This window comes from Oryzias latipes, chromosome 22 (assembly GCF_053564925.1).
Source record: "Oryzias latipes strain Hd-rR chromosome 22, Olatipes_Hd-rR_3.1".
NCBI lineage: Eukaryota > Metazoa > Chordata > Actinopteri > Beloniformes > Adrianichthyidae > Oryzias > Oryzias latipes.
Window position 1 is genome coordinate 5,295,503 of NC_136258.1, and position 26,578 is coordinate 5,322,080.

Genomic DNA, 26,578 nt, shown 5'->3' on the forward strand with positions numbered 1-26,578 from the left:
CAACCTGCTCATACATTTGTGGGCGAACACGCAGGATCATGATGAGGCAGCGGGATAAGCGGTATGTTTGTCCACTAAACCGAGCAGGAAATACAGAGGCGTAAAATTCCACTGGCAGATGATGTTATCATTCCTTTCCCATTGACTTGTGATCAATACAATTCGAGCGATTACAAATCACTATGAAGCATAAACGGAGCAATAGGAAGGTGGGGATCAGGCCCAGAACGTTCTGAAGGTCAACTGTGAGGCCCTGGAGGAAGTAGAGATGTAAATGCATCTACAACCACAACCGTGCCTTTCTCTGTACTCTCTCCTCTAGTCCCCAATTGTGAGGGGTGGGAGTGGCTTAAAGGCTGTCCATATGTATCCTAGAACGACCCCAGCAGTCTGAGTCCTCAGCAGCAGAACTGAAGGCGTGGCACAGGGCTGTCCTCGCCAAATGCAACCATGAGCTTCATCAAAGTTCAGCCGTAAACATGGAGGGGATGTCTGCCTCCCAAATGAAACAGGAAGTGATGATGGACAACGATGACCATCCTACAGATGCTGTCGCTTTCTCATTTCCAATGAGCACTGCATTAATCTAACACCGCACAAAACCTTTGTGCACAATGTTGTCAAGATGCATATTTCTTTCTGACACTTACCTTACCCCTTTTTCTTGTTCCTAATGTTTCATACTCATTCTGAATAATAATTTATGTTTTGATCTTTGGTGAACATTTGAATTATTATAAAAATCCAACTGGGGTTTCAGTCCATTTTAATCCAGTTTATTCTGTAAAATAAAGAGGGGCTGGGTAGTGGCGTAGTGGCCAGTGCTCTCATCTCACAGTGACAAGGCCCTGGTTCAAATCCCAGCTGGCTTCTTTCTGTGTGGAGTTAACACGTTCTCCTTGTACTGTACATGTGTGGGTTTCTCCAGCTTCTTCCTGCTGTCCAAAAACATGCTTCATTGGTTGATTGCTGTCTCTAAATTGCCTCTAGGTAAGCATGTGAGTTTGTGTCCCAGCAACAGACTGGCAACCTGTTTCGGTTGAACCCCACCTTCATCCAACCAGGTTGGCTCCAGCAACCTTGTAACCTCAAAAGGGATTCGGTGTCAAAAGATGGAGGGATAAAAAAAGAGATGAAAATACTTGAATTCAAATTCTTGATTTGTTTCTGAGCAATTCAGTGATGTATGGAATCTAAGTAGATGCTGATCTTACCTCCATTTTTTTATAAAGGTTTAACACTTCTGTCTGGATTCTGCAAACATGTTGTAGACCTCAGGCTCTGCGTGGTTCTTCCATATTCTATCAGGAAACTAGCTAATTCGGCAACTTTTTCCTAAAAAATGTCAAGAATGATTAAAATCACACAGAAACTGGCTCCACACACAACTAAACCAAAAGTTGTGGTTTTTTTTAATGTAACTTAAATTCATTTTTTAATTTGTTTTTTGAGGTTTCTTAACCGTGCCTCACCGGCCTACCGGACACAGAAAACTGCTGTCATGAACACAACAAACACCAAAAATGTGGTTACACCAGGCTGTTTGATGCTTTTGCTTGGCTATACCCCTTGAGCTATCTTGTTGGGTCCAGATGACCCAATACAATACCCAATACTGACATTGACGTGTTCTCCCTACCATGACAAAGGTGGATAAAAGTGGAAAGATTTCATGTAATCCATGGACACCAGTGAAGATCACAAATCATTGAAGAAAAAAGGTTCAGCGCACTGTCTAGTGGGTCTAGATGACCCAACTCCCAACATAAAAGGGCCTTGGTTAGCACAGGGGTTAAGGGCGTGGACAGGTGTCTTTTGGAGGACGGATGAACTTTTTAAGGAAGTAACACGTCTGTGAGGAGTAGAATTCTTGATTGTAGCAGACAAATACTTATATTCTGCACAGTCATACAAATCAATTCTTAAAGAACTAAAAGGTGATATTTCATGGATTATATTTCACCTTCTGGCTCTCACAGTTGAAGTTTACTTTTGATGAACATTACAAACTCGGGGGGGGGGTCAACTTTCAGAGTCAGTGACTGCTGTTGGGCGGTACGACGCTGTGCTGGAAGAACGCTGCTGGACAGAACCTCATGATGACAGAGGGCCGGTGGGAAATGATGGCTACAAAGAGCAGAGGAATCCAAAGTTCTGCTCTGCAGGATGTTTGGAAGGGGCTTCCTATCAAACACCTAACCCGACAGGGATGGAAGGACTCTGCTTTGAAAGAGCAAAGATGGAAAATCTGCTCCCCAGGTCAAAAGAGGGGTGAGCTGATGTGATCATGTGACCTGGATGCTGCTTTCCAGAGGAGTGCAGTGCTCATACCGCGGATCATCAGAGATCATCCCACCGACAGACGAGTGAGGCCATGCTCCACCAGCCACATAGTCTTCATCAAAGGATTCAGACGTACAGTGCAGACAGTGAAGGAGCATGACAAGGAGAATGATCCAAACAGCATCCAGAAATCCTCATGGAGCAGCAAGATTGGACCAACAGATGCACATCAAACCAGACGAGAACTCATGACAAAGTCTACAAGCGCTGGAGAAGAAAGGAGGACAAATGAGGAACACAAGGCCAGAGATCAGATCACATTCAAGTGTCATTTATGCCTAAAAAACGTATTTCTGATTGTTATTGGTCTGTTAAAACGTGTTCTCTGAAAGGTTTTCCAGGTGAGCAGGACCTTCAGTCTCACATCTACACAGGATTCTGTCTTTTTATCGTCAGTTGTCTGAATCAGATCATGATAAAGTAATCTGATGGAAGTTTGATTACTTAATAGGGGTGTAACAATTTCTTTGAACAAGGATTCGACTCACATCAGAATTTGCGGTGCTGATAGGATTCATAGGTTCAATTTAAACGATCTGATTCAATGACCACAAAAGGATCCAGGACTCAGAGAGAAATACCTGGTACTGAACAGTGCAGGTGACGTTTTCAACATTCCTTTTATTTCTTCAAGATAATCAAGTTTAAATGAATATGTGTTCAAACAACATTGGACTGGAATGATGGACTGATCCATTTTTGCTGACATCCCATGTGTGTTGTCCACTGTGATGGTCGTTTATACATTCCAGTAATTATAATTGGAGAGACATCGACGTTTGGTCCAAACAACCTGTTGATCTTCTGCAGTGAGGAAGTTCTGCTCATGACCTTTACCTTTTAACAGCATCATGACCCAGTACAGTTTGTGACATCATATACGTTAAAAGTCTTCTGTCATCTGTGTTTCTCTGCTTTCGTGTCTGTGTACAGTGACACAGACACTGGATTAGCTCTCGCAGCAAAATCTCACTTTGAATGACTGCCAATATCTGCTCCAGATCATGTTACATGCTCATGAAACAGGAGATTTTCAGAGGTTAAATACAAGGCCTTTTAGGAAGGCTGAAATCTAATTTAGGACCGTATGTTCAAAGAAAATGAAACAAACAGTCCAGAATCTACCGTTTCTTGCTCTACACCAGTGTTTTTGCCGTGGGAGACGGTCAAGTGCGCCGTGGGAAATTACCCTCAGTCACTGATCTAAAAACATTTACCATCTCCAGGATATCAGCTCTTTGTTCATCCAAACAGGCCCTGATAAAACACTGAGTAGTTAGAATATGAAAGATCGTAAAAGACTTTTTTCTTTGTGTTTATTTGATTCTATTAAAGACTTTTGATCAGAATGACGGTACCACGATTCAGCTGCAGCTTCAGCTCTGTTTTCTGAAAAGTCCCGCCCCTTTAACTGTCTCCACCAATCATTCTTGAAAGCTTAATCACATGTCATCAGTCTGACCAATCAGAAGTGGTTAAAGTCTTCACTTCCTTATTCAGATTCTGCTCATAAAGTCTCTCAGTTCCAACAAAAATACCAGCTAAAGCTCGTCTTTAGCGGTGTAGCTTTCCACAGAATCCGGTGTCAGACCGTGGAACAGGTGAACAAAACAATGAAGCTTAGAGACGCTAGTCTGTCTGCGTTCGGCTGCTACATCTCCCATGATGCATTGGGTAAAAGTGACAGCGTCTTAGCGCACTAAGTCTTCATTGTCAAACGTCTTGAAACCACAACGAACACACATCAAACAGTCTTTAAATCTTCTACATTAACTTTTATTAGATCTTTTAGAAAAAACAGCAACTTCAATCTTTTTCTGCCACAATTATCACAAAAATGCATGTGAGATTGTGGAGGGACTGTAGATCAATACAGTCTATGATCTTCTCCCTTTTTTTCATTTTTGGATGCTGGTGTGCCGCAGGATTTTTGTAAAGGTTAAAGTGTGCTCAAGTGGGCTCAAAAAAGGTTGAAAAACACTGCTCTACTGAGTATGGCTATTGAATCGCATGTGCTCTACACATGCGATTCAATAGCCATAACACCCATTGTGCCAAGTTGAAATGTTTTCCACAAACCGTGCAGTTGACTTCATAAAGATTTCCACCAACTAGTTTTAACCACCAGGATTTATCTCTATTTTCACGCCATTTCTCTATGTTTGCACTTTCCTTCATGACTTATTTAGCCAGATGAGGTTCACAGTTTACCACCAGTTATGACAACACATTTTATTGTTGAGGAAATAAAATGGAAGACCAATGACCAAGACATTTATGAGGCTTTATATTAGTTCAATTAAAATTAAGACCTTTTAGGCCTTTTTACAAATCCTGTGAAAACTTTAGCCAATTGTCAGCTCAGTCTGCATTTATTTCTTTACGTCTAGTAATTTAAAAGCCTTTGGTCATTAAAGTTATAGCTAAAAGCAGTCACATGAACTGCATGATCAGCGGCTGGCTGCTTTTATTTTGAAAATCTCAGAAAACGTGATGCTTTTAAAGTGAGCTACACTTCAGTGCCTCTGAAGTAGAAGCTCCACACAAAAAGCCGCAGCTCCACATCCGGGACAAAGACGCTCATTTCAGTGGCGTTGGCAGCGCGGCACAGATTCTGCAGCTGCAGTGAAGAACTGGGTCAAGCGCCCTTCATCACTTCCTCACAAAGTAACTCCTCTGCTGGGGCTTTTCAGGGAATACATTAGAGCTGCCCCTTCCCTCCCCCCCCCACCTCAGGCCCCTCACCAACATGAGGGCCAGTGCGGTTCAGACTGGATTCATGGCTGCAGGTTGTTCAGACTGCAGCACAAACTTACATAAGCTTCTGGTTATGCGAGCTGCTGCTCCCCATCAGAGGGAAGAAGAGAAAAAAAAGACAATTTACGGGTTTCTACATTTATTTCTCGTTTCTGATTCAGCAGGTGTAGGGGGGGGGGGTTTGGAATAAGGCTGATCTGGTTGTTTGAACTAAAGTCACATGACACTGTTTCCTTTTACTGTCGTAAATCCTTCACCCACAGTCCTCACTCATGTGACGCTGAATGCTGCGAGGAAGTGAAGGAGGCTGGATGATGATGATGGGACTCCAGCACAGAAAGGAGCCTCAATCCTGAGGATCTTCGTCACTTCATCTGCAGCATCACCTGTGTGAAACACAGACACGCCTTCAAACACTTTTGGTTCCTCCTCTAAAGTCAGATATCAGACCCATTCCAAGCAGAAACGAGGATCACCAGTGATGAATCATCTACCTTTTGACAAAAAGATGAAAGGAAGTGCTAGAAAAGACTGGAGTGAGTTTAGCTTCTTCAACCTGCTGTAGGAACCTATATGTTGAACAATGCTGCCACCCAGTGGTGGGAGAGCGCAACAGCAGGCTTGGCTGAACCCAAGTTTGTTTTGGTCAGTTACCTTAAATATGAGTTTAGACCCTCTAGTTCATCTATTACCCCCAGACTGAAACACGGAGAACTCTGAGAAAACCCCCACATCCAAAAACGAGATTCAAAAAGCTGAAGACCAGGCAGAACTCCTCAGAGCAGAGGTGCATTGTGGTTAACGCAGTGTCAGCTTCCAGCAGATGCAGCACCAAGCCATTTTCAGTCATTTTACCTTATTAGCAGCTTCTAGCGAGCTAATGAGGGCGCTCAGCTCCTCCTTGCTCATCTCCACGGCGACTGGCCGCAGCGCTCCGTTCTCCCTCACATCCAGACTGAGGCTGAGCAGCGGAGTGTTGAGGGACGAGATCTTATCGCTGGATAAAGCTAACTGCAGCACAGAGAGGAGAAGCTGAGCTCAGATGGTTCTTCAAATGGTTTTTTATACTAGTGTAGAAGAAAAAACAGTTAAAGTAAAATAAAAATAAATTCAGGGATTTGAATGTCTTCATTTTTATGTTCTTTCCTAGAAAAAACTAAAAATGAATCAGTTGCATGTTTAATTCTGTGAAATTTGTTGAAACTTACTTGGATTTTCGCTTCACTTATTATAAAATATGGTTATTTATGTATTAATTCAAAATTAACAAATGAGCGCATTGGTCATAAATAAACACAGACCTAAACTAGAACCCTTGCAGATGTTAAAACCAGAACCTGAGCTCAGTTCTGCTGGCTCTGGACGGGCTCTGGCTGTTGGTGGTTCTGAACAGACACACATGTTCACCTTCAGGCTCCAGTCAAAGTCCTGCAGCGCGGCAGACGACATGCAGTCGGTTCTGCTGAGCAGAGCCAGCCGGACCTCCCGTCGGCGGGATCGCAGCACGTTCAGCACGGCGTGGGCGTGTCTGCTGCAGAGCTTCTGCAGCTCAGCCAGAACCTGGAGGAACCAAAGAGGAGCATCCAACCATCACATCCATCCATCAATTCCAACCATCACATCCATCCATCACATCCAACCATCACATCCAACCATTACATCCATCCATCCATCACATCCAACCATCACATCCAACCATCACATCCATCCATCACATCCATCCATCAATTCCAACCATCAATTCCAACCATCACATCCATCCATCCATTACATCCAACCATCCATTACATCCAACCATCACATCCATCCATCAATTCCAACCATCAATTCCAACCATCACATCCATCCATCCATTACATCCAACCATCCATTACATCCAACCATCACATCCATCCATCAATTCCAACCATCACATCCAACCATCACATCCATCCATCCATCACATCCATCCATCACATCCAACCATCACATCACATCCAACCATTACATCCATCCAACCATCACATCCATCCATCCATCACATCCAACCATCACATCACATCCAACCATTACATCCATCCAACCATCACATCCATCCATCCATCACATCCAACCATCACATCCAACCATCACATCCATCCATCCATCACATCCATCCATCCATCACATCCAACCATCACATCACATCCAACCATTACATCCATCCAACCATCACATCCATCCATCCATTACATCCCACCATCCATTACATCCAACCATCCCATCCATCCATCAATTCCAACCATCAATTCCAACCATCACATCCATCCATCCATTACATCCAACCATCCATTACATCCAACCATCACATCCATCCATCAATTCCAACCATCACATCCAACCATCACATCCATCCATCCATCACATCCATCCATCACATCCAACCATCACATCACATCCAACCATTACATCCATCCAACCATCACATCCATCCATCCATCACATCCAACCATCACATCCATCCATCCATCACATCCAACCATCACATCCAACCATCACATCCATCCATCCATCACATCCAACCATCACATCCAACCATCACATCCATCCATCCATTACATCCATCCATCCATCACATCCAACCATCACATCCATCCATCCATCACATCCAACCATCACATCCAACCATCACATCCATCCATCCATCACATCCAACCATCACATCCAACCATCACATCCATCCATCCATCACATCCAACCATCACATCCAACCATCACATCCATCCATCCATCACATCCATCCATCACATCCAACCATCACATCACATCCAACCATTACATCCATCCAACCATCACATCCATCCATCCATCACATCCAACCATCACATCCAACCATCACATCCATCCATCCATCACATCCATCCATCACATCCAACCATCACATCCAACCATCACATCCATCCATCCATTACATCCAACCATCCATTACATCCAACCATCACATCCATCCATCAATTCCAACCATCACATCCATCCATCAATTACATCCAACCATCACATCCATCCATCCATTACATCCAACCATCACATCCATCCATCCATTACATCCAACCATCACATCCATCCATTACATCCAACCATCACATCCATCCATTACATCCAACCATCACATCCATCCATCCATTACATCCAACCATCACATCCATCCATCCATTACATCCAACCATCACATCCATCCATTACATCCAACCATCACATCCATCCATTACATCCAACCATCACATCCATCCATTACATCCAACCATCACATCCATCCATTACATCCAACCATCACATCCATCCATCACATCCATCCATTACATCCAACCATCACATCCATCCATCACATCCATCCATTACATCCAAACATCACATCCATCCATCCATTACATCCAACCATCACATCCATCCATCCATTACATCCAACCATCACATCCATCCATCCATTACATCCAACCATCACATCCATCCATTACATCCAACCATCACATCCATCCATTACATCCAACCATCACATCCATCCATCACATCCATCCAACCATCACATCCATCCATCCATTACATCCAACCATCACCTCCATCCATTACATCCAACCATCACATCCATCCAACCATCACATCCATCCATCCATTACATCCAACCATCACATCCATCCATTACATCCAACCATCACATCCAACCATTACATCCAACCATCACATCCATCCATTACATCCAACCATCACATCCATCCATCACATCCATCCATTACATCCAACCATCACATCCATCCATCACATCCATCCATTACATCCAACCATCACATCCATCCATCCATTACATCCAACCATCACATCCATCCATCCATTACATCCAACCATCACATCCATCCATTACATCCAACCATCACATCCATCCATTACATCCAACCATCACATCCATCCATCACATCCATCCAACCATCACATCCATCCATCCATTACATCCAACCATCACATCCATCCATTACATCCAACCATCACATCCATCCATTACATCCAACCATCACATCCATCCATTACATCCAACCATCACATCCAACCATCACATCCATCCATCCATTACATCCAACCATCACCTCCATCCATTACATCCAACCATCACATCCATCCATTACATCCAACCATCACATCCAACTTTTCTGTTTCCAGCAAAAGTGAGAAACTTTTAAAATGAGACGTTTTCTCAGAAAATGTGAATGAAAATGGTTTTGCCAGTGACCTCCTCGTCTGCAGAGTTGCTCCCCACTGCCCGACAGAAAAGGGCCGTCAAGGAGTCCCGCAGCCCCGCCCACTCCTGCAGACTCCAGGTGGCGCCATACTCGCCCCGACAGGGAGGCTCCCTCCCGCACAGCCCGTCCACCAGCCTGTGACAGAGCTGCAGGACAGAGACCAGGCTAAACATTCTACATGAACATGAGAGCAGGCGGGTTCTGAACCTGCAGCTTTCAGGCGCAGAACCAAAACCAATTATGAGCTTCATATTTTAGATTAAGCTCATCAAAATTATTTTGTTTTTCATGCTGTAGTGTTTAAAAATGGCTCCATCCCTTCATCTATATATGCTGACATGACCTTAAACACTGGGGACATTTAGAAGAGTGACATCATATATAAATAAAACTCAGGAGGACAGCAGGCAGCGCCGGGTTCTTCCCACAGAACGAAGAGACGCCATCAGGTCTCCCCTTAGTGCGACTGTCCGCTCTCTGGGTATGGAGAAGGACCCGGCGCCGCTTCAGCACTGGGGAGCAGAGTTTGGGGTAGGGCTCCATGCTGGGGGCCCTGCCAGGGGTGGCACTGCAGAGAGGGAGCGGCGAGTTCAGTAGTTTGTATTAACGAGTGTTACACACACACGAATCCAGTCGGTGATGCACGTTCTCTCCTTTCTCCTACTTTACATCAATATGAAGTCAGAAAAAGCATCCCATAGTCAGAATGCTGCTCCAGGGCTGCTGTGATGTCATCATTCTGGGTTTATTTAGTTATTTTAAACCAGACTGGATGTGTCTGGAAGATAAACCTGAACTGTTAAAACTTAAGAAGATCTTTGCAGCAAAGTGTGACCTTTAAGGAAGGATTTCAGCATTTTCATTCATTTTTTATTCGAAAAAGGAGCGTCTCCCTTTAGAAGTCTGTCTGCAGATCCAGGAGTGTTCGTGGAATCCTTCCGTCTTCTTCCCTCTGGGAGCTCAGACTCTGATGTCTCACAAGAAGAACTGGATCTCTGGCTTATCCCAAAGCTCTTCTGTCAGGCTGAGGTCAGGACTTCAGTCCGGTTTTTCCTCACAAACGGGTTCATCCGTGTCTTTATGGACCGTCCTTGAGCTCTGATCTTCAGCCATGTTGGATCTTGTTCCCACAAAGTTGGATCAGAATCTGTTGGATCTGAAAGCAACTCCCGGAAAACACCGTAATCCTCCACCAAACGTCACACCTGACACAATGCAGTCCAACAGGCACAGTTCCCATGGCAACCTGCAAATCCAAACTGGCCTCTCAGATTCTCAGGTGGAGAAGGTTGGTCTCCTCTTTTCTAGAGTCCAGAGGTGGCGGGCTTCATCCCACTGCATCCCCGCTTTGGAGCCCTTGGTGATGGATGGTTGGATGCAGCTGGTCGTCATGGAAACCCGTTCCCTGAAGACGTCTGCAGGATTTGACACTCACCTGTGGAGGACGCTCCACACCTGAATCACTGATTTGGATTTGGGAAAACGTTTGGATATTTACCCGATACAGAATAAATGCATCTTCGTTTGTCTCCCCGATGGTCTCAGGTCTTCATGTTCTCTCTTGTTTTTAAATCCAATTAATAAAAATGTCTACTTTGTCAGAAATTAAAAAATCAATCGCATCCGGATTAGAAAAGAACCACGAATAATGTTTGATTTCAAAATAAAAGCATCCATTTAACCGCGGGAGTCTGGGCTCACCTTCACGCAGTCCGGTTCTGGTAAACGGTCCAGCACCTCCATGTTAGGTTCTGCTTCCGCATTCTGTAGACCAGCTGACTAGCGTCACGTGACACGTTGAGGTGCGTTCACTGTAGCTGGGAAAGTTCATCTGTTGACTATTTGTGATGTTTAAAACGTCAAATCATGAATAGGATTCGGAACCAGCAGCTCTGTCCACACCGGGTTCCGGGTTCATCTCTCGGTGTTTCAGCTGACTTCTGACCCGTTTCGGTTTTGAGTTTTCCCTCCTGGAAATCCTGGGCGGCGTGGATGTGCAGAAGGACCGGGCGGACGGCTCCCGTCATCCGGTCTAGCGTCTTCACCTGTTTGTGGTCGGAGCTGCGATGAAACCGGAGCGGCGGAGCGCCACCGGACCGGCAGGTAAGCGGCTCCGTCCTCGTGCAGAGGCGGAGGTTCCGGGCGGACGGAAGGTAGCGTCGGGCCGGGCCAAGGCCGCAGGCCGCGTTCGGTCCTCCGGGGGCGCGCGGGCTCCCTGACGGAAGGTCATGTTTGGAGCCGGTAACCGGTCTGTGATGCTTTTTCGCCCGGGGCGGGTCAAAACTAAACGCGCAGTGGAGCCGAACTTTATTGTTCTGCTCGGTTTTATTCAGGGAGGCTGAAGGTCGGATCCCGGAACTGCAGCTCTCCGAACCCGACTTAACCGGGCTATAGGCAGAGTTTGGCTGAAGTTCGGCTCGGGACCACATGGCACCACTTCCGGTCCGCATAACAACCGCTGTGTCCGCAGACAGCTACTACTGTTTGGTCCATGTGATGCAACATAAACTACTTTCCACACCTAGACTGTAGAACCGCCAGAACCAGGCCGACCAAACCCACAGTTCAAGTCTCCATGTTTGACCTTCATCACCTCAGTCTGATCTTCATCTTCTCTGTGAAGGAGAACAGACCCTGATGTGGAGAATCTCTGGGCTGCAGGGCTCTGATGGGCTCCATGGACCTTCAGAACCGCATCACACAACTTTGGGTTGATCCCGCCTCACCCTGTCACACATCCACACCTGGATGTTCAGAACCAGTACACCTCTGGAAACGAGGAAGATGTGTTGTCATGGTTACCACATTTTAACTGTTGTCTCTGTTTAACAGTGGCATATCGGAAGCAAAGCCGGTCCAGATTACACTTCACCGGACTCTGGCGCTGTTCACATCTGTGATGGCTAAATGTTCCAGGGCCAGATTTCATTGTCGAAAATGTAAAGCTGGTCAAGAACCGGCAGGACTAGGCTGTGTCCTCCTTCCAGAGGGAGGGGTTGAGGGGTTCAGCAGAGAACCGGATCCTCCTCTGACCATGGAGGCGAGACGAGGAGGAAGGACAGAGAGCAACGAAGATGTTTAGCAGATCAGACATGTCTGTCGGAGTCCAAACCAGCTGTTTTCCTGTTATTGCTCAGATGATGACAGCATTCTGCTGTCTGGATCCATGACTTTGGTTCTGCTGTCTGTGCAGACGTTTGTGTTGGACCAGAAACCAGAACTTCCTAAAGTTATTGGTTTTTAAAGTCTTCTTGGATTCTATTGGTTTTTCATGCAGATAAAAACTCCTGTTTGTTGTCGTCTGAAAACAGAACCCTTTCAGTCTGGGAAACTGGACCCGTGTGACTTCACTGTGAAGCCGCCAGCCTGAAGCAGAAGAGCAATACTTTAGTTCACAGACACAATGAGAAAACTGGAAACGTTTAACTAAAAAAATCTTCTATCACTGTTAAAATATTCACTTCAAATGGTATAAAACACTTTCTAAAGGAAAAATGTACTACATTTTCTGTTCCAGCCAGCCAGCCAGCCATCCATAGAACCTGCTGAACCCTTTTTAGGGTTGGTAGGCCGCTGGAGCCGACCCACTTACTGTTGTACACTCTGAAAAGGTGACAATCCCACCTGGAGACATTTTATAGTCACCAATGAAACGGTGAAGCATGCTTTTGAACTGTGGGAGGAAATCCACACATTCACGAGGAGAACATGCAAACTCCACACAGAAAGGTCCCTGTCAGGATTTGCACCAGGACCTTCTCACTGTGAAGCCGAAGCGCATCACTGCGCCACCGTGCCGTCCTGACCTCAGGATTTTGTCTGTTATTTGTCGTGTCTTCAAGACAAGGACAGATTTGGAGTGGGAGGAGTCTAATTGTTTTGAGTGAAGTCAGATTTTACATTATGAGCTAAATAAACGACAAACAATCCAATCTGTCGGGCAGTTTTCACTGACTGATCTCTTTATTTTAGAAACTACTAATGATTAAATGACTATTTATCACCTGTTTAGAAAGCTTGTTTCTAATAAAAATAAATCCAACCGCTTCCTCTCTGTCTAGCAGTCCTCATTGTTTCGGTTTCAGCCGTGTTGTTTGGAAAGACGAGGAAGCTCGTCTCAAACCCACGTTCACACATGACATGTGGACCTTCAGCAGGTCACAGGAAGGAGGTCTGCATGATGAATTCAATAAACAATCACTTCAAATAGGAACTGTAGTTAAAATGCAGAAAACAACAAAAAATTAACAAATATTTATGTTTTTTTTTTACAATCTCATTTAATAAACTGTCTCCTTCAGCCACATGTTTTTCATGCTGCTCTTCAGTCTGAAAATTCTGTGGATCTTTTTCCAGGAATCTGGATTCTTCAAAAGTTACCTTGGCAACTGAGTTTTTTTCCAGTTCCGAATCTTCCAGGATAAAAACTGCATTTTGTTTCTCACAGCAGCAGATAAGATTACTGTGGATGCAGGATCTTTTCAGACCAAACCAACTCTCACTGTCAATTGTCTGCTAAATGTTTACCAAACCCGCCTGCATGTCCAGATAAACTCTGGCGGCTCTTGGGTGGGGAGGTGGGGGCTGTCGTCAGACTTAACGGTTACACTGAGGACTAAAACCCTCCTCTCTCTGTGTTGAAAATAGGAAGGATGAGTCGGTTGTGATCATCCGTCGTGGACCACAGGGGAGTTCAGGGGCACGAGCGGCGGTCTGGGCGCGCTCGCAGCCTGGGCCATCCTGCAGATGGAGAGCTTCCATTGGGTGCAGCATCGCTGCCGACAGCTGCTGTCGGCAGATTCAAGCCGAGGCTGGTACTCCGCCCCGGATGGTTCGGCCAACAAAAGCTCCTCTCAGGGGCCCGGTGGAAAAAGGAGAACTGTGTTTGCCCGCCATGGCCCCCTCCAGCAGCAATACGCAGCTCTGCCCAAGAAATACCAGGGCAACGCCATCTGCACGACCCAATACAGCCTGCTGACCTTCATCCCCATGAACCTGTTCCAGCAGTTTCACAGGTCGGTTCCCGTCTTTAAAATCCACGCTGAGCAAACCAAACGCAGCGTCTTCAGACGCTCCCCCCTCAACCTGCTGCTCTGCTGTCTGCAGGTTTGCTAATCTTTATTTCCTGTTCCTGGCACTGCTGAACTGGGTCCCCGTGGTGGAGGCCTTTGAGAAGGAAATCACCATGATTCCTCTGCTGGTGGTCCTCGCCGTCATCGGCATCAAAGACGCCCTGGAGGACTATAGACGCTACCTGTCTGATAAGAAGGTCAACAACAACATGGTTGAGGTCTTCTGTGGGTGAGTCAACCACGACAGCCAAATGTGGACACAGAGAAAAAGTTTTTTCAGCCTTATGGACGGATTTAAAAAATCAGAATATAATGTGGGGTCAGAACTAAATCAGACTACATTCTCACTAATGGGGCCTTAGAAGTTCAGTGGTCCCTCACTATATCGCGGTTCACCTTTCGCAGTCATACAGACTTTTTTTCTGCACAATTTTTGCTTATAATGATTTATTTAACTGTTTGTTTTATACTGCACTGTGCTCTGATTGGGTGTTGACCTTGTCAATCAATCTCTTCCGGTCCGTGTTTCCTGCACAGAATGTGTCCAATAAGTCAAAACTTTTACCCACGGGGGTGTGTGGAGTGGGGGGGTGGGGGGAATAAAAAAATAAATACAATTTAGGGACTTATTTATTATTATTGACTCACTCGGCGTAGCGAGCACAATCAGCCCTGCGGCAGACTGTTCCGGGTGTACCCCGCCTTCGCCGGGACGGAACGGGCTCCGGTAATAGCGTTGTCCCTAACGGGATTCAGCGGGTTAAGAAAAGGGATGGAAGTTCAGCAGGAGAACTGTCGGATAGATTCCTATATTGGACATATATTCTACCCGTTGATTGAGTCTCGGAAAATGTCACGTGCCCAAGGTTAAGCCCTTGACTTTGTTGATGCGATGCGGCGACCTCGCCAAAGTTCAAATATTTGAATATTTGAATGCTCAAATCGTGCCGCATGGTCTCCGTTCACGTCCGTACCATTGACTTAACATTGAAACTGGCCACCTCTGCCGTGCAAAACGTGTTTGGTGTGAACGCAGCTTAACGCTGGCACCCAACTGTAACCACCAGGAACAATGTGGAGTTCAGTGTCTTCCCAGGACATTTCGACACATGTCTGGGCAAGGAAGCAAACTGCGATCTTCCAATCAGAGGGTGACCGCTCTACCTCTGTACCACGGCTGCCCACATTTATCCGGTTCATTTAGAAAAATTCCAGAGACTTTCTTGGACTGCTCTGTATATGTCAACGAAGGCAAAAATCTGTACACTGATGTGTACAAGAAACCCGCCCACACTGACCAGAACCTCATGTTTGACTCCCACCACCCACATCAGCTGGGAGTACTCATAAAATTACAGGAACTCAGAAGGAACCAACAAAGAAAAGGTGGACATGACCAGTGTCCTCAGGAACTGCAGTCCTCTCTGCTGGACTTTGGCCAAGAAAAGGAGAACTTTCAGAACAGAGCCCAAGAAAAAAGGGGAGCGATAGAGAAACAACATTGTCCCTTGATGTTCATCCCAGACTCAGTAACCCACTGAGACAAAAGCCGGTCCACCCCAATGACAGAACCCTGAAGGAGAAGCAGATCTGTGAGACCTATGCCACCCACTCCCCCTACAAAAGGATGGCACAGAAACCCCACAACATCAGACACACCTTAGCAGATCACCTGTTGGACAACTGACTCTGAAGGTAAAGTCGCATTGTGGACAGAGAGGACAGAAGGTGTGAAAGAGGAGGTGAGGAAGACGTCTATGACCAAATAAAGAAACCTTCTCTTAACAGGGTTCTAAGACATTTCCTTTCTCCTGTGTTTAGTTCTGTTTTGACAACTTTGTCCAACAGACATGGTCCCATTCTCCCCTCACACCCCCTTAAAGTAACAGACCATTAAACCCTTCTGATGATTGCTGGATTGTTGACATTAGCATCTGCTTTCATGACATCTAGTTCTTGAACTTTTGGTCTCACGTTTAACCCCTAAAGACCCGATCTAACCCTCTACATGTAGTCACAGGGTCCCAGTTAAGCAGAATTAACTACTGTGGTACTATAACCCAGAATGTGATGTTCACACATGTGGACACCAGGTCTGAAGAGGTTCCAGCAGTCAGGGTTTAAAAACCTGAATCTCCATCAGCTGTTAGAACTGAAAAAGCTGCTCAAATGATCAGAGAAATGTCTCCTCGATCCACCTTTTACCTCCAGCTGAGCTGAAGAACAGAATCCTGGGATAACATGACCCGAAGGACTGAGAATCTTCACAGATCCATGTCAGTACTGACCTGTCCTGATACCAAGCCCTTCTTCTGCTGGAGGGCCTCTGCCTGGTCTTTAGATGTCTTCATACCTTCAATCTGGCAGTAGAAATGGGTTCGTGGGCTCCTCCAGTCTAGATGTTCTTCCTCACGTGTGCTGCTGAAGAGCTGCAGGTTCTTTGATGAATCTGGATTCATCTGGATTTGTGTGGAAGCAGCAGCCGCAACAGAAGCAACGCGTGTTTGAACATTGGAAACAACTGGGGTTTGTTTGGATGCTGACGGTGAGTCAGTCACTCCGTTGATTTCTCTGAAACAGGAGAAGTGTTGGACACAGAAAGGCTCAGTGGATTCTCCAGCAGGAGTCTCACATGCGTCTCATCATTTAATGTTTTCTAACTTTGCTGAAAGCAGCTTCACCCACAACGCAGATCAAAAGTCCTTTTTAATCTTTTGTTTTCCATTGAAAACAGACGCTCAAAAAACGAGACATAAACAACATTTCATTCTCATCCATCTATCATCCACATGGTCTCTGGGGTTTGCAGTTTGGCATCAGCAGGGTTAGGAGGAAAGCCCAGACCTCTCCTGTCCTCCTTTACTGGAAGGAAAATGAGACATGTCCAGATCTCCATAGATACCAGTTCCCAGCATGTCCTGCTCTCTGAACAAAGACGGCCATCTGAACAAGAGAGCTTCGCCTTTTCAGAACCTCCTTTTTAAAGGCACGTTTGTGATGTCTTTAGCATGTTCTTGTGGCATTTTTCTGATGATGGAGGAAATGTAGGGAACTGCATAGCAGTGATGTAGGTGATGACTCGATCCATGAACGTCTTTGTTTTCCTCGTCTGAGCTGGCATCTGGCTCCAAACTGTAGCTCACCATTTTTGTTTGGGGGTGCGATGGGCTGTAAGCTAGCAGGAGAGCGCGTAAACAGATGGATGATGGGAACTGGGGGTGGGCGTACTCTGCGCCAATGGCCATGATTCAGAGGTGAATTTCTAATGAGTTTCTGCAGCTCTGCAGAACTTATGACCTAGAAACCACCATTTTTTTTAAAAATTATGTTTTAAAACGAAATGATCATAATTAAAAGACCACTGGGAACTTTAAAAATAGATCAAATAATGATCGGAGAGAGACTTTAAGGACTTCATTCTAATTAGTTCAGGATCATTTCAAGTTTTTAAAAACCATAAGAACTGGGGGGTCAGACTTTTAATACATTTCTTAAATTAAAGAGCTGTTTGGGGTGGAGACCATGACTCAGCTCATTCTCCAAACAGATTTGAGTGGACAGCAGATTCCTCAACATGTGACACAGAGGTTCTGAGCAGAACACAAACGCACAGTCCTGAAGTGAAGACGCTTCACAGTAAACCTGAAACATTTGTGGTTCTGACACGTTTGAGAGGTTTTCTGAACACTTGTACATTCCGGGCTTCTGGTCCTCTTTCCTTTCCAGGCATCGACCCTTGCAGCTGCTTCTCTGCAGGTTCCAGTTCATGAATGTTCAGTCACTCCTGTGAACCAGCCTCCTGTCAGTTTACTGAGCATTGGGTGGATCAGCATAGGCCCCATCAGCTGAATCTTTGCTTGTGGAATAAATGAAAGACGTTCTTCCTGTTGCTTGTTGGCACGCACGTCAGCTGTGCAGGTGTGCTTAAACAATCTGTCTTTAGACGGCTGTAAAAGCTGAACCTTGACTTCTCTGTCCAGAGGAGTGGCAATAAGCTGCGTCACGCGTACTGTTCAATGCAAACCCATCCCTCCCATTCTCAGTGTTTCCTGCTGCTGTTTGGGAAGTAGAATCCAGATCACAATGACGGACGGACAGGCGGCAGAACGGGAAGATTGCGTTTGGCTGTAACCTTGAATTGAAGAGCGGGAGCAGAGACAGAACCTGGAGGGTTGGGATTTACTGCGACTGTGGACTCATGCATAGCTTGAAGTTACCGTTCCACATCCACAGGGAACGCCTGCCGAGAAAGAGAATCGTTGGACCTTCCTTCGCAGAGGATGAGGACCTGAAAAAAGTACTCAAGTCTTACCAGAGCAACAAGATCCGAACCACAAAGTATTCCTTTCTGTCCTTCCTCCCCAAGAATCTGTTCGAGCAGCTCCATCGCATTGCCAACGTCTACTTCATTTTCCTGGCTGCCCTGAACTTCGTTCCTGTTGTGGAGGCCTTCCAGCCGGAGGTTTCTCTGGTCCCAATAGTTCTGGTTCTGTCTGTGACAGCTATTAAGGATGTGTTTGAGGACTTTCGCAGGTTCCACTCGGATCGTCTGGTCAACAGGCAGCTCTGTGATCTTTATAGCAGGTAGGTAAAGCTAGCGTTTGTGTTTGTGTGTGCTTGAAGACCACCGCTGAAGCTGTAGCCACAGAGTCAAGTTCAAACCTTGGGACACCACGGTCAAGAAAACTGCAGATTCAGAGCTTAACAGAGTCCCACGTGTTTCCGCCTTTTCCTGTTGTCAGGATCACACCAGATTCATGACCCTGGAGGATGACTAGTGTAGAAAAGGGATGGAAGGATTCATAGATGTTGAACAAGACCACTAATTTCCAATAAACAAACAAAGTTTCTTTTAAAAAAGTAGCTGTTAATGGATACTTTGCTTATAGAGGAGTTCAAGACAGAACAGACTGAAAGGTCCAATGGAGCTGGACCAGTTCAGGTTCTGGGCTTTTGTCATCCAAGGAGAAAGACTATTAAAGGGCTATAAAGCTAAAGTGTTCAGATCTGAGGTGTTTCATCATTCCTGGTCTCTTCAGGAGGGATTCTGGGAATTCTCTAGATACGGCACCTGGATCATAATCCTCTTGAACCTCCCCCTGTTACTTCTCCATCTTTCTGCGTCACCACTGTGTTTCCTGGATTCCGAGTGGGAATGTTTCTGATTCAAGGTCCAAGTTGTTTTTTTTTCGGGCCATAATCAGATCAAAGCGGGTCCAAGTTTTTGGGAGAAACATCCGGTAACAAACACGGAAGTCCGTCATCTGTCCATATCTGCCGCTTTATGGAGGCTTGTTAATGATTCCTGAGGAAATGCTCCTGTTTGACAGACCCCTCATCATCTCAGCTGTTTCTGTGCAGAGATGTGGAGGACAACAAGATTTAGGGCGACTGAAGTGAATCAGTTGATTGACATGAAATTATAGCTACATATTCAGTTGTTTTCTGCTTTTACTGTCCATGAAGTTGAGTATCTTGCATAACTGAGTATATATGGACTTTGAACCAATTAGTCATCGCTTAGGAAACCATAGACAATGAAAAATCTATTTATGTTTTTTGGAAAAGGAAGATTTATCTTCTTTTCACTTTCAGTTGGTCAGTGGGATTTTAACATTGTAACGGTTGGTTGTTAATCTTTATTTTTTTAATTCACCTTAATGCAGAGGATTTCTGGTGGATTTTCTTTACACAGAGCATGAAAGTATACAACTAGAAAGGAAATCTGTGAATGGATGATCTAGAAGAAACGGAACTGCTTCAAAATGATCTTTAAACGAATATTTTCTGGGAGGAAAAAGGTCGAACAGACAACAAACAGGCGAAATGTCTTCAAACCAGAATTTGTTTTAGAACTTTTCGTTTTATCATGATCTGGATGACTGAGAAACGACACCGGCAACAGATAATAGTGTGAGAACAAGTGCAACATTTGGAAAAGCTGCTTTGGTTTAATGAACCTCACTGCAGTCCTTCAAAGCTCCTTGCTTAAAGGGCCTGCTCCTCCTGGAGCTCCACAGGGATGTGGGAGTCGTCCCCCCCCCCATGTGGTTCATAATTTTCACCAACGACTCTAGAGACGGTGGAGATGAGGCACAGCTGACAGAGGAGGAGGCTGTGCAGCGACAGTGAAGACCAGAACAGCCTCACGCTGGAAACGAATCCAGATATGAAGGAGGACAGCATCCACACACAACCACGTCACGCTGAGCGCCTCTGAAAACACGCTCAAAACGGAAAATGCATCCTCCACCAGGGTTCAGTTCTTTAGGGACCGTCTTCCACAGGTTTTACCTAATATGGAAGTCTGGTTGTGTGGATTTTCCGTACAAATGAGGCCCTCTGATGACATCTTCTGTGGTGTCTGTAGATTTGTACAACAGCGAATGTAAACAGAACCTGATGCCAACAGCAACACTCATCCGGATTCAGTGTTGTGCAGACCAAGAGGATTCAGAGAAGAAACGGCACTGACGACAGCTTTTCCAGATCAAAGAGGCAAGTGTTTGTGAGCGGCTGTAATCTTCAGGGACAAAAGTCCAACGGTTTCATTTCCCGGCGGCTCTGGGTTAATTGTCACAACTGTTGCCCAACTCCAAGTACAAGCAATAAGCAGACATTTACTGTAAATCCCGGGAGGGTTGTTGCACCTTTAGCGTTCAGTCACAGTGAATTTCTGTCTCCCAGCACTGGAAAGATCCAACACCGTCTGGTAAAAATCCTCCATGTCATTTGTTGCACACAATTAACAGCTACTAACTAACGGACTGGGTTGAATTAAAACATTTTTTTCAGTGTTTCATGTGTTACCTAAAACGATCTGAGTTGTAAATCGGTGCTTTTGTATAGAAACTGGAATGAGTTGGATTTCTTTCCTCAGTAAACTGGTTTTCTTACACATTTTTCATACCTTTTTCATTGCCTTTTGTATTATTGTCACTCCTTCCATAGTAACAGGGAGGCCAGCTGAAGTTTGTTTTTAGGATTTTGGGCCACTCATCTTTTCTGCTGTTATCCTAGGAGGTAGAGTTATAGTTTAGGGCAGCAAAGCTATTTAAATCATATACTGGCCAATAAAATACTTCAATTAAAGTTGGTGGTCTTGTGTCAAACATTCAAAGGGTTTGATTGACAGAATTTGTGTAGCCCGCTTTCCGGTGGTAGGGGTGTGGACTTCCAACAAGTTCCCTCCTGATTGGTGAGAGTGGTTGCCATAGAAACGTTGACTCAGACCTACTCGGACCAAACACTACCTACTGATAATTTCTGGTTCTAACAAGACGGTGTCCATATCATGGAAAAATGTCGGCTGAATTGACTTTATTTGGTTAAAGCAGGAAGTAAATCCTCTAGTGATGAAGTCATAGTCACTCGGCCCAGTTCTCATGCATAGTAAGTGGTAATATCTGTTGGAAATATCACACTGGGTTGCTTCTGCCATGTCCGCCCCCCCAGTACTTGCGCACACCAACCCACTGTGATGTTTGCTGTCAGCTCTGCTCCTTTACATTTTCCACACTTGTATGTTTGAGTCCTGAGGCAGAAATTCAGAACTAACACGTGTTACAACCACATCAGCATTTCGTCTCAGTCCAGAAAGATCTGGATCCATGCGGCACCACCAAAGCATCAACACAATATGGACAGGCTCTTCAGGGCTCACCATTGACTGGTACTAAGAACTGGACCTAAGAGTGACCCTTCCCCCATGGCGTTCCTAACAAGAAGTACCCACTGGTTTCAAGAAGCCAAATTCCTATAGAGTTCTATACAGAAATAAACAGCTAATACTCAGTCATTCTATTGGTCGGAATAACCATTTCATCTCTGACAATTTTTTCTTAACATAATCTTATTAAACCTGAATTAAAAAAAAATGTATTGCATATGATTCTAGTTATAAACTGACCAATCAAATGCCTCAGTAAAAGTTTGTGGTGGCTACCACCGCAAACCTCAATGTTTGATTGACAGATTATCCTGAGCCTGCTTTCAGTGGAGGGGGGGTTGACTTTGAACATGCTCACTCCTGATTGGTGAAAGTAGTTGACTCAAACCAATCACTGTTGTCTGGCTTCAAGATGGCGAGGTCCGTGTTGCAGAAAAATGCAGACTGAATTGGTTTTGCTTTGCTGGAGCTGGAAATTAGACATTTTCTATGGGTGACGTCACACGCGTGGCGTCCTGTTCTCTTTCGTAGAGTCAGTGGTGCTCACTGATTTATCCGGCTTTGGTCCACAGGAGTGTGAATGTGAGGTGGAAAAAAAAACGCATAAATTCCCTCCTCACTGTTCTGAAAGAAATGTGATGTGATAGCGAACGAAATGGCTCTTCATAAGTCTTTGGGTTGATGGTGGTGTTGGAGCCTCTGTCTCTGGGGGGTACTGCCTTTTTGCTGTGATCAGGGACCTTAACAGTAGCTGGTGGGGGGGATAAGGAATACTGAGGGAAGAATTAGTTGCTGATGAGATCCTGATATCCAGCTTCTCCGGTTCTTTCCCTTCGTTGTTCTTTGTCTTTCTTGTTTGCTCCTTCTTGTTCTCTTTCCAAATGGAGGTTGAAGACATTATGAAGTGTTGAAGGGCAGATGCATGGATGGGGTTCAGTGGACTGGTGGATGAGCCTCATGCAGTTTGAGATTTGATTTGGTGAGTAATCCAGGTGTGATTTCTACCAAACCCTCTAAAAAGCATTTCCAAGGGAGTGATGTGAGCTGAGGTAGGCAGTAACAGGAAGGTTGTACCGGCAGAATGTACTGTACTTCAAACAGTATTTATGAGTAACTGTTTTCACTTCCCGCTCCAACCAAATGAAGTCTGTTCAGTCGCCATGTTTTGTAATACATTCATTGGTCCAGGTTGGTCTGAGACGCACGCCTTATGCCGACATGATCACCTCCTGCTTTGTAATCTTTTCTTTGCTTTTCACATCGGTCCACCTGTTGAGTTTTTACGTCACTATTTAGATCATTTTTTATTCATTCATCTTCCTAATTGTTAACATCTTTTAATTCTATGTATGTTTTATCTTTATTTTTAGATTTTAGTTAAACTTCAGCCTATATTTTGAGTTGTGTTGTTGTGTGTTATTACTACTATCAGGGCAGCACTTTGGTCCCGCAGTTTTAAAGCTTGTTATAAATAAAGATAGATTAGATTACCCGCCGAAGGCGTAGGACTGACCTGAAGAAAACATCTTCCTTTTCCGAACTGCTATGGCTTTTTTACGTTTCATTTTTTCCTCTTCACGGCGACATCACAGACTGAGTTGAAAAATGGTTATGGGGTGTTCATGCCGCTCTTCACAACTCGGTCTACAGAGAGGAAAGTTCTAATGGCTCAAGGTGTTTCAGGAAGTTCTGATCTCTTATACATTTCTCTCTGTCACAAGTAGAAACAGAACAGTCAGAGGAGAGAAGCGGGGGCGCACTTTCTAATTTGGGGGGCACTAGAGGGTTTACAGACTCTCTACAGAACCTACTTCAATGCTGGGTCTCAGAGAATTAAAGGGATTCAGGCGTCACACCAGAGCAGGAGGTCATTCTGCTGTTTTTAGGTCAGAAGTGTTACTTATGACATCCACCTTTTTGAAGGTTTGGGTCATGGGGGGGGGGTGCAACAGACACAGCTCACCAAAGCCAGAAAACGAAAGTGGACCTTTTTTCATAAACTCTGATTTTATTCCAGTTTGTCTGTAGCATTGAGTGTATGTGAGAACTGGTCTGAGCGTGTGAGCGAGTGTGACCTCACCTTACTTCTGGCCAAATAAAGTACCGGTAATTCTGTCAACCTTTTTTTGCAAAACAAACGTCGCCATGTTGGAGCCAGTAACAGGGGTTGGTCCAAGTGAGTCATTGTTAATGTTTCTATGACAACCACTCTCACCAATCAGGAGTAAGCTTGTTGGAAGTCCGCACCCCTACAACGTGAAAGCCGGCTACACGAAATCTGTCAAACGCTTTGAATGTTTGATGACAGACCACCTCCTATTATTTGATTGGCAGTTGATTGGTGAGTTTATGACTCAAGGAGCTTGCACAACAGAAAAATGACAAAAATTAAGATTAGCAAGAACATGTTACAAAAAATCAGTGCAAGAATGGTTATTCTGACCAATAGACTGAGTAACAGCTGTTTATTTCTCTATAAGTCTAAGGAACCAGCAGGAACTTCCTGTTCAGAATGTGAGGCGGGAGGGATAGCTCAGTCCAGTTCTCATATACAGTCAATAGTCTGTTTATATTGGGGATTCCCAAAATGCATCATGATTTTTATGATGAACCTGGCATGGGCCTTCTAGCTGATTTCTCTCTACTGTTTAATCAAATATTCCCACTCCTGCCCACCTCCCCCATCTCTCATTAAGATGCTGCCCCCCCATGGGGCTCTTGGAGTCCTATTTGAAAAAAAATAAAACAGTGTTGAAGCTTTTCAGTTCTGCAGGTCTTAATGTGGATTTCTGCCGTTTTTCTTCAGTAGATGTTTGTGTGAGTGCAGAAAAAATCTTGCTTCACTAAACTGTGATGTTCTGAATTCTGAATAAGGTTCACATTAAAACAGGTACAGTAGTAGACTGAAGAAGACAGTCTCCTCAGAAGATGTTCTGAACTCTGACATCTCGTCTTGCTTTATTTCTCAGCGCGCAGAAGGACTACGTGGACTGCTGCTGGAAGGATGTGCGGGTCGGCGACTTCGTCCGTCTGTCCTGTAATGAAATCATTCCCGCCGACATGGTGCTGCTGTACTCCTCAGACCCCCGCGGGGTTTGTTACATCGAGACTGCCAACCTGGATGGAGAGACCAACTTGAAGCAGAGGCAGGTGGTGTCGGACCTTCCCTTGCAGGTACGTGGCTTTCTGATTCAGCTCTTGGAGGGACTTTCACAACCATGAGAGGCAGAATGGTGCCCTTCGGGGGGGGTAAACCATCTAAATCTGAGGCCTTCAAGAGAAAATCGACATCTTTCCGAAACCTTTTCATGTCATTCATCAAACTTTATGAAGATGTATACTGTTAAAGTCCCACTCAAACTATGAAAATGAAGATGTTGGTGGGTCTGTTTGTCTGCAAGTTGATGCTTCAGAATTATATTGCAGAAGGAAGACTTCGTCCCGCCTATGTCAATCGCTGCGTCATAAACCCAATTTTTTCCAAAACATTCGGTTTTCATCCGCTCTTGATCCAATTCAATTTGAATAAAGAAATGCTCATATTTTCTGCATGGCCTCCATGATGAGAAAAATGGAACAAGAACACCAAAAACAGGATTTTTTATTGGGGTGGGTCTTTAACCGTTGTGTCGCAACCTCTGAAACCGTTTCCATTGTCAGATGTCTGACGTTCATGTACCCAATCCAAACAACAGTAATCTGATTAACCTCAGCAGTAACAGTTTTGTGTTCATGTACAAAGGCAGGGGGTTTGCACCTCAGAGTGTCGATAGCCGCTGTTCAGTCATGCGTGTTGCTTCCTTCTCCAACCAAACAAACTGTGAAAGACAATAACTGCAGGTCTAAAAGGCTGAGAACAAAGGTGTCATGAAATAGGACCCGAATGCAGGAAACCAGAGACGAGTCAAGAGAAACTTCAATTATTAAAAGGAAATAAAATTCCCAAACTAAAAGAAGAACAACAACACAACACACAATGAGGATTTAAATCTATGCTGACCTGACATTCAAGCTAATAAAACCAATAACTTCTAAGAATTCACAGAGGATGGGTCATTAACTCAGCGGGAACAGCTGAGTAATCATTAAGCTAATCATTAAAATGCTCCTAAACAAGATTCGAAGAGCACAAGGAAGATCCAGATAAAGCTAAAGATCTGGACTTGTGCTATTCTGTAGCATTGTGGCATCAAACCTCCATGCTTTCATATCCATAAGTTCATCAACTTTGTTGTTGTTGTTTTTATGAAAGGAGACCAAAATCTGCACCAATGTCTCCAAGATTGTTCCTGGTGGAAACACAAGGCCTCTTCTCAGGACTCAATATCTTTATCAGGTCAAGTGTTATTGATGTAGTCATAAAACTTATGGTTTTATTAGTTTTATCACAGAGACACATCCGCCCACATGCCCGTCACTGCTGTCAGTATCAAGTCTCATGCTGTCAGGGCTGATGTCTATTGCATGTTTAATCCGAAGGATCTGGATAG

At 44.8% G+C, this 26,578-nt stretch overlaps 2 protein-coding genes across 3 annotated transcripts in view; one reads left to right on the forward strand and one right to left on the reverse strand.

The window, feature by feature from the left end:
• Nucleotides 1–5,222: 5,222 nt before the first annotated feature.
• On the reverse strand, nucleotides 5,223–11,388 carry commd8 (COMM domain containing 8). The gene is made up of 6 exons (XM_078940684.1): nucleotides 11,250–11,388; nucleotides 11,049–11,164; nucleotides 9,338–9,493; nucleotides 6,508–6,660; nucleotides 5,956–6,111; nucleotides 5,223–5,486 (listed from the first exon to the last, which is right to left on the reverse strand). Exons 2-6 carry the CDS (start codon nucleotides 11,088–11,090, stop codon nucleotides 5,466–5,468), a joined length of 528 nt encoding a protein of 175 aa, XP_078796810.1. The 5' UTR covers nucleotides 11,091–11,164; nucleotides 11,250–11,388; the 3' UTR covers nucleotides 5,223–5,465.
• Nucleotides 11,313–26,578, forward strand: part of atp10d (ATPase phospholipid transporting 10D) — a 44,920-nt gene continuing 29,654 nt past the window's right edge. The window contains exons 1-4 of one of the 2 annotated variants that reach the window (XM_023951739.2): nucleotides 11,313–11,450; nucleotides 13,995–14,362; nucleotides 14,454–14,648; nucleotides 25,058–25,262. In XM_023951739.2, the coding sequence (XP_023807507.1) occupies nucleotides 14,094–14,362; nucleotides 14,454–14,648; nucleotides 25,058–25,262 (669 nt within the window). In that variant the 5' untranslated portion in view covers nucleotides 11,313–11,450; nucleotides 13,995–14,093. Of the gene's footprint in view, nucleotides 11,451–13,994; nucleotides 14,363–14,453; nucleotides 14,649–18,459; nucleotides 19,004–25,057; nucleotides 25,263–26,578 lie in introns of those variants that run through there. The other variant, XM_023951740.1, reaches the window with a different exon arrangement.

What these genes read in the sequence shown, in the direction of transcription:
- commd8 (XM_078940684.1), bottom strand. Translation starts at nt 11,090, where the DNA reads ATGGAGGTGCTGGACCGTTTACCAGAACCGGACTGCGTGAAG. An exon ending in CAGAACCGGACTGCGTGAAG is followed by an intron (nt 9,494 to 11,048) that starts GTGAGCCCAGAC and finishes TCTGTCCTGCAG; the next exon opens with CTCTGTCACAGGCTGGTGGA. An exon ending in CGCTAGAAGCTGCTAATAAG is followed by an intron (nt 5,487 to 5,955) that starts GTAAAATGACTG and finishes TGTTTCACACAG; the next exon opens with GTGATGCTGCAGATGAAGTG.